Source organism: Haliaeetus leucocephalus, unplaced genomic scaffold (assembly GCF_000737465.1).
Source record: "Haliaeetus leucocephalus isolate CR32 unplaced genomic scaffold, Haliaeetus_leucocephalus-4.0 Scaffold165, whole genome shotgun sequence".
In the NCBI taxonomy this organism is placed as follows: domain Eukaryota; kingdom Metazoa; phylum Chordata; class Aves; order Accipitriformes; family Accipitridae; genus Haliaeetus; species Haliaeetus leucocephalus.
Genome location: NW_010972601.1, coordinates 1,900,379 through 1,910,534, shown reverse-complemented (window position 1 = coordinate 1,910,534; position 10,156 = coordinate 1,900,379). Strand labels below are relative to the sequence as shown.

The 10,156-nt window shown below is 43.0% G+C and overlaps 1 protein-coding gene across 4 annotated transcripts in view; it reads right to left on the bottom strand.

Moving 5' to 3' along the window:
• Positions 1-10,085, bottom strand: part of MORC2 (MORC family CW-type zinc finger 2) — a 60,529-nt gene extending 50,444 nt beyond the window's left edge. Inside the window, exons 1-4 of one of the 4 annotated variants that reach the window (XM_010563363.1) lie at positions 9,983-10,085; positions 3,718-3,771; positions 2,145-2,179; positions 1,125-1,193 (exon numbers count right to left, since the gene is read on the bottom strand). In XM_010563363.1, coding sequence (XP_010561665.1) covers positions 1,125-1,193; positions 2,145-2,179; positions 3,718-3,771; positions 9,983-10,050 — 226 coding nt within the window. In that variant the 5' untranslated portion in view covers positions 10,051-10,085. Of the gene's footprint in view, positions 1-1,124; positions 1,194-2,144; positions 2,180-3,717; positions 3,804-9,982 lie in introns of those variants that run through there. The other 3 variants (XM_010563366.1, XM_010563364.1, XM_010563365.1) reach the window with 3 other exon arrangements.
• Positions 10,086-10,156: the final 71 nt, after the last annotated feature.

Below are 10,156 nucleotides of genomic sequence, written 5' to 3'. Positions count from 1 at the left end.
GCGTAAAGAAGGGGGGGGGGGGGGGAAGAAGAGGGGGGGACGGGACATTTGGAGTGATGGTATCTGTCTTCCCAAGTAACCATTATGTGTGATGGAGCCCTGGAGATGGCTGAACACCTGCCTGCCGATGGGAAGTAGTGAATGAATTCCTTGTTTTGTTTTGCTTGCGTGTGCAGCTTTTACTTTCCCTGTTAAACTGTCTTTATCTCAACCCACAAGTTTTCTTGCCTTTACCCTTCCAATTCTCTCCCCCATCCTACTGGAGGAAGAGTGAGCAAGCAGCTATGTGCTGCTTAGCTGCCGGCTGAGGTTAAGCCACAACAATATCATAAGAGGATCTTAAAGTACTGAAGGATCAGAACAAAAATGTTAGTCAATGCATATTCACCCATCTCCCCCTGCCTTCTCCAAAACCTTCCTATTTAGCCCAACTCTTCTGCCCAGTAGAGAGCTCCTCACAGGAGGATTTACCCATTGTCAAGACAATTAAGAAGGTGGTGTGGGTTGACAGCGCTGTTCAGTGACGCTAAAGCAAAGCATGAAGGCTTTTCTCCTGCTAGATACAACACAGATTTACATTGATTGTTACAATGAGGCAGAATTACATTTGTTACATTCTTCTCATACTCCTAAGATTTTATACTGTCAAGTATTGATCTCAATCACAATGCCAATGATGAAACAATAGCAAAATGCTTTCAAAGGTAAACTTTCAATTTCTGCCATGGTACACTTTCTTATGAGAGCTGAGATACACTAAGTGCTTGGCAGCCTCTAATGGGGAAAAGGCTTATGCTCATCAAAACTTGTGCTTGTTCCCTTTTCTGGCTACACTATTCTCCCTCCAGCCCCAAGGCCAACTTTGGTGTGCTGGAAAACCACAGGCGAGGCTGACTCAACTCCATAATGCCACAAAACAATTTTCTTTTGGCCAGATTAGTTTTCCGCAACAGAAGAGGTGAATAGTTTGATATATGATACAGTGCAAAAGAGCTGGTACAGAGGCAGGAACATGTATCCAGGCATAGAACATGCCCCTTTCAACAGAATCAAGCTGTTAATTCAGCTTAGCCATAACATGAAACCTCATCTTGAAAATGCAAGTGTAACTTCCTGTCACTTACTTGAATCCATTCCCGTTCCATCATCCAAAAAACACAGCATGAATCCACCTCGTAGGTCTTCCCGTCGTTCTACAAGAGAAGAGTTATTCACTACTCCCACAAGCAAGTTAAAATTTCTGTAAAATGGAATCAGTGTTCACGACAGAAGCAACACAACAAACAGGATTTTCACACCCCCAATATGGCTAAGCTGTAAGAAAGAACACCAGATTTTTGCTACAGAATGACTAACAACTTCTCCTGCACTTTAAACTGTATGTAAATACATGCTACAAGAGTATATCGTAAAAGCAGGTTTCTTAAGCATCCAGTACAAACAGCTACTCACTTTACCTGACCTCACCTGAAGGCTGATCTAAGTGCTTGCCCAACTTACTACTTTCTGAAAGACAACAGCCACTGGGGCACATGACAAACAGTAGAATCACAGAATTATTTACGTTGCAAAAGACCCTGAAGATCATCAAGTCCAACCATAAACCTAACACTGCCAAGTCCACCACTAAACCATGTCTCTAGCACCACAAGTCTTTTAAACCCTCCAGGGATGGTGACTCAACCACTTCCCTGGGCAGCCTGTTCCAATGCTTGATAAACCTTTCGGTGAAGAAATTTTTCCTAATATCCAATCTAAACCTCACCTGGCACAACTTGAGGCCATTTCCTCTCATCATATCACTTGTTACTTGGCAAAAGGGACTGACACCCACTACTTTCAGGTAGCTGTAGAGAGCAATAAGGTCTCCCCTCAGCCTCCTTTCCTCCAAACAACCCCAGTTCCCTCAGCCACTCCTCATAAGACTTGTTCTCCAGACCCTTCACCAGCTTCGTTGCTCTTCTTTGGACACACTCCAGCACCTCAATGTCTTTCTTGTAGTGAGGGGCCCAAAACTGAACACAGTATTGGGCATGAACACCCTCACTCTTATTCTACCAGGTACAATACACATTTGAAGCCTAAATCCAAGTTAACTACTGATTTAACTGCTGACATGCAAGGAAGTAGCAGGAGTGACTTACCAGTATAAATGTCTATTCTTGTGGCATCTGCATCTCTACAAAGCAATAAAAAGACAATCAGTATTCAAATGTCAAATAGAAATGAAGCTAAAATCTAGGCACATGCAATAATTTCCAAAATTAACTGGCTGCACAGATCAAAGTCCACAAAGGCCCCACAGTCAGCACTGACAGATTAAGAGCCACATTGTTCTACTTTTTGCCTGCTTGAACCCAAACTCCAGCACAAGTCATTGCTGCCACACAACTAAACCTAGTTACAGTGAGTATCACTGGCTTTTTAACAAAAGTCATATGGAGGGCGGAGGGGGCAGTCAAATAAGCACACACTTCTGAGCTCCCTCCTGTATGAAACAAACAATAACTACATTTTTTCTGTCAAGCTGCCTATGAAAAGTTAAGTAACTCCACATAAAACTCCATCCAAATACATTCAAAGTTGTCATAGGAAACTATAATTACAAGATCATTTAAGTAAAGCCCTTCATACACTCTCCATCCTTCTTTGTATTTGAAAAAGCAGCATATACAGCACTACTGCCCTCTTCTCAAAACCAATTTTTAATTTTTTTTGTATGTAGACCATCATATACCCTTGGTTTGCTGATCAGAAGAGTGCAGCTGTAGTGCTGTAATAAAACCCCACTTCCCAAATGCCAAAGTCACTTTGTTTTGTCTTTGTATCTCCAGCCAAGTACAGCTACCTCCTTCCCAGAAGGCCAACCTCTCTTTTGCCAGAGGAGGAACCAAGAGGTTGAAGAGAAAACCACCCATTTAATCTCAAAGATGCTACATTTAACTATGTTGTAGCAAAAGTGAAAACAGCAACAGTGTGCACCCACATATGGCTGATTCCCTACACAGAATTTTTCCTACGCAAGAAATCTTCCAGTTTCAGCTCCTTACATTACGAACTGCATAGTGTGACAATTCTTGCTTGATAGAAAATGATCTCAAAATATTTCCATAATGCCACATCAGAATATTTTGTGAAGCTCAAGAGATAAGTATGCAAGGCTTGGGACACAGCTATAGCCTGGATTCCCAAGTGCAAGCATGAGAAATGTGGCTTAAAACCTGCAATTTCCAAACACCAATTCTCCTTTCAAGTGTTACAATTGCTCTAACTGCTCTTGGTCTATTTTTCAGCATCCCACTTCTGATTTCATTTTCATCCTATCACCATACTTGATACTAGGAGTCAAGGGTTAGGAGAGTCCCAGCTCCAGTAATTATTATTTTACCAATTTCTTTAAAAAAAAAGGCAGACTTATTCTTTCCTTAAATCTGTCTTGTGTCTTCTAACAATTTCCCTTCCGATCTGAGTTGTTCTGATTCATTCAAACATACCTTTTCAAGAATAATACTTTTTTCTTTTTTTTTTAAAAGGGGGTAGATGTGGCAGTATGAGAGGACCAAGGAAAATATTCATACTAAACTACAGCAAAGTCTTCTATTTTGTATTTTTCGTAATGTCTGCTAGAAGTGAAAATTGCTTAAGATCAACAAATAGACAGGCTAATTAAATCTTAACCAAATTTACCTTGGGAATTAGGCAGTCTCAGGTACATACCTGGCATTATCTACAAGTTCAGCAAGGGCACCAAACAAGAACTCATGGGTAGTTCTGCAACAAAACACAGAATCAGCAGGGTTACACTGACAAAAAGAGAGACCTTTAATTAAACAAGAATCTCAACTACATTTTAAAAGAAACCAATCATATGTCTACAGTACTAACATCTGCCGCTGAGAGCAGACTAGAAATGAGCGTTATGTTACTGTCTACCAGAGGCAGACACGCAGCAGATGGGCTGACCTGTATAGAGTCTGATTCAACAAACCGCTGCTCACTATTGTCTAAAAAACATCACACGGTAAACACATACAACAGAGAAAATTATTGACCTAATGAACCAGCCTATGAACCAGTCAACAATTCATATAAATCCTTAATTATTCACCACAGTGACAAGTCTCTTCATGGCAACTAAACACTGCCTCTACATAAAACACGGACAGATGAGGATTATGCATAAGGTCTGTCTCCCCCATGCACATATCACTTTGCAGAAGTTATTTCTGACAGGAAGAAGCTTCCAGATCCTGGAAGACTTCCAATAGCTGCAACTGCTCCTAATCCAGAGAAAGACAGTCTTCTGCCACCACTGTACCATACCACCTTCCAAACTCAACTCTAAAATCATCTAGCCAGGTGCCACTTCAGCACAATCTCAAAAGCCATGTTTAGTTTCCAGCCTCTTAACTGCCACTTTTTTTAAGCTGCACACATTTTAAAGCCATTAGTCATGTGCCTCAGCCTTGAAAGATCCATTGTGAGAAAACCTTGAAGAGCTAATAAAATCATTACAATACATTGTCTGCCAACATTAATGTAACATCTCCATTGAACACTCAGTTTGGTGACCTATCTTCCAAATTTAACAATTATTTCAAATGTAGATAAGCCACATTGACCCCAATATTAACAGCAGCTACAAGACCTGGAGAAACAGTTGCTGAATTTTGTTGCTCCTCTAGGATGCTTGATGAAGAAACTGAGTCCTCAGAAAATGTTTTTATCAACATGTTTCAGTTTGCCTGAAACCTCTTCACATACAACCTCCTTTTGCTACTACACAGAAGGGCCAACAGGTGACCAAACAGAAAGTGATACCTATTCCTATTTTCAGCTTTCGAAGAACAGATACATAGGTATTTCCCACACATAAAATATATAGCTGTCCATAACGCTAATAATCACAAAATGAACTTTCATATCCATCTTCAATGTCACGACGCCTAACCCATCAACACAGCTCCAATCAGAGGTAAAACACATCAGCCTTCAAAGTTATCACTAGAACCATGAGAATGGAGATTTCCATCTCTGCAAGTTCCCACTTGCCCACACAGAGACAAGAGACAGAAGGGAATGGTGTTTTGAACACTATCCTCCCAAGCAGAAAGCTTCCACAGAAGCTCAAACCTGGCATTCTTTCCTTTGAGCAGGATTTCCTGTGCACAGATTCCAAGTGCTCCCTCAAGGCTCCACAAATCAACATCCCAGAATTTTATTTAGGAAGTAACCCATGTCAGGAAAAACCCACAAGCAAATGGATGCTTTAGCACCAGTAACTACACTTCATTAGCAGCTTTTACTCTACAATTTAAAGAATGCTTCAAACAAAGGAAAAGATGCAAATCAGAACAAACAGGGATTTCCAAAGAAAGCTATTGGAACAAAACAGCTGAAAACATAGCTGTTGATGATAAGAAGAGAGGCAAGAGAAAACATGATTTCCACATAGCCTGATACCATACTCAACTTGAGTATCTACCAAAACTGGAACCTCTTGTGCTGACACAGGCAAAGTGAAACCTTGCTACAAGCAAGTGAAATCCACTCCAGCTATTTATCTCTAACAAAAAAATTATATACACTATAAGTATCTTCTATTCAGTATATTAATCTCAACACTTACACTTATCTTGTCAATATCTAATTAAAGTCAGATGAAGTGCTTTGACCTGATAAAATCGACTCAGCTTTAACAAAAACTATTGTCTTGCCTTCTGGTCAAAAGTGCCTGAAATACTTAACATCTACCATTATCAACTGGTTACAATTTCCCCCCATGTCCCAAAAAAGTTTGGGATTATTTTACTTGCAACATAAATTTAAAAAAACATGAGGCAAGCTGTTGGCAAAATGGAGTCCATCAGAGCTTGCACATAACCTGGAAACACTTAAGTGTGAGCTAGATGAGCATCATCAGAAGCAATAATAACCTCCATCAGTCAGAGCACTTGAAATGCAACTATTACGGGTCACACAACTGATGAAATGACACATGGAAGTGGGGGAAGTATTATCAAAATCTGTAGTCTCAGCGACAACTCATCTTGGCAGAAGCAGACTGGCTTGGACCTTCCTACAACTTCCAACTTTCATTCAAGACAGCTCCATGCAGGAGTGCAGGCTTGACAAGGAACAGAACATGTAAGTCCAATGCTGCCAATTTATTGAAATTTGGGTTACAAAACGTCAAGTCAGACGACTCTGTAGAACATGACCAATTTCAAACACCTCTAAAAACAACCATTTGGAGTAACATCCCAAGGGAAAAAAAGCTTATTTTGTGAGCAGTTCTTAGAGGACGACCCCTGTTTGAACCCAGTTGGACTCTTGATCCTGCACAGTCAGACAAGTACCTAATTACTAATGAAAGACATAAGACTTAATTTTTGTTCTGAAGGAGGCGACACGTGGGAAAATGTTTTAAGTTTGGCATCTGCATCGGGAACAAGAGCTATCCTCTCAGTACCGCACTCTGTTTCAGGTCAGAACAGAAAACATGCACAAGAAGAAATGTGAGAGCTTGAGGGGTGGGGAGATGTTGTTGGTCTGTTATTACTAGTATTCCTCAAGCCCACCATTTGGTCATTTTGAAGTCTTTCTATTTGAGTGACCTTCTTCCACTCCTACTGTATTCAACAGGACAATTCTAGTAACAGAAGAAAACCTCAAGTTCGATCACAAGCTAAATCCTACCTACTGTTAGAAGACAATTTCAGCTGTTCAACTTTTAAGAAACTCCTTCAATTTTGCATTACAAATATTCAAAATATGCAAAAACAAGTTGGTTGGGCTCATGTGTGGTTTTGTGATCATGTCAATGAATGGCTTTGGAAGTATTTTAAAGTAGCAGCATTTAATTTTTAATGAAAACCAATGTGAAGGTAAGTGGGTGGCTCTGGGAAGTCGCAAGAACAATGCACAGGTAACTTTCACATGCTTATGCACAGTGAATTTCATTCAACTTTCACATGGAATCATGGAATAGTTTGGGGTTGGACCTTTAAAGGTCATCTAGTCCAACTCCCCCTGCAATGAGCAGGGACATCTTTCACCAGATCAGGTTGCTCAGAGCCCCGTCCAACCTGACCTTGAACGTTTCTAGGGATGGGGCATCCACCACCTCTCTGGGCAGCCTGTGCCAGTGTTTCACCACCCTCATTGTAAAAAATGTCTTTCTTCTCTCTAGTCTACATCTGCCCTCTTTTAGTCTAAAACCATTACCCCTGGTCCTATCGCTACAGGCCCTACCAAAAAGTCTGTCCCCCACTCAACTATTCATCAGGAAAAGCACTTGGAAAGCTTGGAAAAGCACAGTGGTATTTTTATTAAAATAAATATGGCAACTGAAGTGATTCAGGTACATGCTGTGAAATTTGCCATCAAAAATAGAAGCATTAAGAAGCTATTGAAAAGATCTGCTGCAAGTACTCTGTGTTAGACATACTAAAACTTTTCCTGAAGAAAGCCTTAAAAAAGGAAAAAAAAAAAAAGTCATGGCTTCCTTCTGCACCTCAACAGCTAGATGGCTGATTTTTAACTGCAATTTAAAGAACTTCTATCTCCATGACTACGAGAACATCTTTAGCACTGAAATGAAATCTGGCTGAGATGGTATGGTTTTCCTCAGCAAGAGAGAATAGTCCAAGAGACAAGAGTCTCCATTACCAAAAGACCTATGCTGCTTTTGGGTTGGTTTGGTTGGTTTTTTGTTTGGTTGGGTTTTTTTTGTTTGGTTTTGGTTGTGGATTTTTTGGGGGGTGGGGTCCCCTCATTTTTTTCTTGGGGGAGCAGGGGGGTTGTTTGTTTGTCATGGGTTGGTTTGGGTTTTTTTTTTTTTGCTTTTAAAAATGACTTCCATTGTTTCCATTCCCATCCTTAGGGAAGCATTTGACTTATGCACTGATCCCCATAATCTCAAAAGGCTCTTCACTCATGATGGATGAAAAGCCCTGGCTTTGGCTTATTTGTATGCATTAGCTTCCAGCTCCTCTTAAAAATTTTGTTATGCATTGCAGACATGTAGCGCACCGGAAGTAGACTGGCAGTATAAGCAGAACAGAAAGTATGGTAGCAACACGATGTAGCTTTAATATTTAACACTTCAGGGCAGCAACAACACATCAGCCTTTTCCGCAGCACAGACATTATCTTCTTACAGAAATGGCTAGAGTTCTGGTGTTCTGCAGGCAAACACAAACTGCTGACAGAGCTCTGCCATACGGCCTGCTAATCCATAAAACGCTTGTTTTCTGCAGCTGGACATGAGAATTTCACAAATCGGTGGCAGCACCAGGAATGTGACTCAGTATTGTCCATCATCTTTAGGCACCAGACCATTCACTCCACATGCAACCGCTACCAGCCAAGCCAGAGAGGGAAGCCACAGGACACGGACCCAAGGGTGACACCAGGCTGTTACTAGGTTTCTTCTCCTGTGCGAAACCCATTACTTTCCCGATTCTGAAAACAAATGGATCATAACGCTCTTGGCATTTGTGAGATTCATCTTAGTTGCTCTTGCAGATGTATCCTGTGCTACCAACAAAACCAGTCAGATCTACTTTGAAATCAAGTTGCATGTATTTCCGTGCATCAGAAGTCTTTAGACTGGCGCAGACCACTTCAGTCCTTCACTCTAAGCTTGCCTTCACACGTTGAAAAGGGAAAGCGAGAAGATAAGCCCGCACTTTGTTTCTTCTTCTATTGGTGGTAACTGTAACAATCAACTCTTCCACGAAATGTTAGAAGACAATCTTATGCCGGTGACCAGCTGATCAAAATGAAAAAATGCTAAGTGTGGTTCACATTGTTCTTCCAGGGCAGTTCAGCCGGAACAAGCTCTTTCTTTAAACCCTTCTGTACACGGCAGTACAAGGTGTATGTGCAATATGCAGGTCTCAGATGGGTGTTTGACCCTGCTAAGCACTGTTTTCTGGTGGCACTTCCCATCTTCCAGACATGCACTCAGAAATAACCCATTTTAAACAAGAACTCTGCCTCTTCTCAGGAGATTTTATTTTGGGGGATTCATCAGTGAATGCAAAAACCACAGCAGCTTCAAAAAGCTGATCGGAAGAAGAATCTCATATTCCTGCTTGAAATATATCTGCACAAAATACTTGAGTGCAAATGAAACCAGATGCCATGGAGGGATGTGTTGTGGTTTAGGCCCAGCTGACAACTAAACACCACACGGCTGCTCACTCGCTCCTCCCCCTCTCCCTGCAGGGATGAGGAGGAGAATCGGAAGGAAAAAGGCAAAAACTTGTGGGTTGAGATAAGGATCATTTAACAGGACAACACAAGGAGAGCAGAAATAATAATAACAGTAATAAAAGAATATACAAAATGAGTGATGCACTATGCAATTGCTCACCACCCGGAACCCGATGCCCAGCCCATTCCTGAGCTGCAATCCATGCCCCCGCTGGCCAGCTCCCCCAGTTTATGTACTGAGCATGACATCATATGGCATCAAATATCCCCTTGTCTAGTTGGGGTCAGCTCTGCTGGCTGTGCCGCCTTCCAGTTCTTGTGAAAATTAACTCTAAACCCAGGACAGATGACAGCCGCTACAGCCAGCGGATGTGCTTCTCCAGAACAGAGAGGGGCAGCCATAAAGCTACTGCTGACCTAAGGGCTACACCCTCCTCCTCTCATGACACCCCCCACGGAGGCCTGTCCTCTCCGCACACCAGTATCCTCTACACACCGCAGGCCTGCCCAGAGTACAGCCACAGCCCGGCCCTGGCCAGTATGGCCACTGGAGCCAGGAGCAGGCGACGAGGCACCCAGGACGTGCCCTGCCAGGCCAGCATACCCATACTCACCTGCCGCCCCAGGCGCCGCGGCGCGGGAGGGCGGCACGGCCACTGCCACAGGCACGCAGCGGGGTCACCCCGGGAGGCGTGGGCCACGGCACCACCCTGCCACTGCCCCGCCCGGTAGCCGCGGACCGTCGCGGACCGGTACTCACGAGTTGGTGTGCAGGTACTCGAAGGCGAGCTGGGCCCGGTTCAGGCTGCTGTAATTGGCCAAGGCCATGGCGGCGGCGACTGGGCCCGGGCCGAGCTCCGCGTGTGCCGGCGGCCCTGCGCACCTCGAGGCCTCCCTGCCCACCACCCCCCCGGCAGGAGGCCGGCGCGGGGCC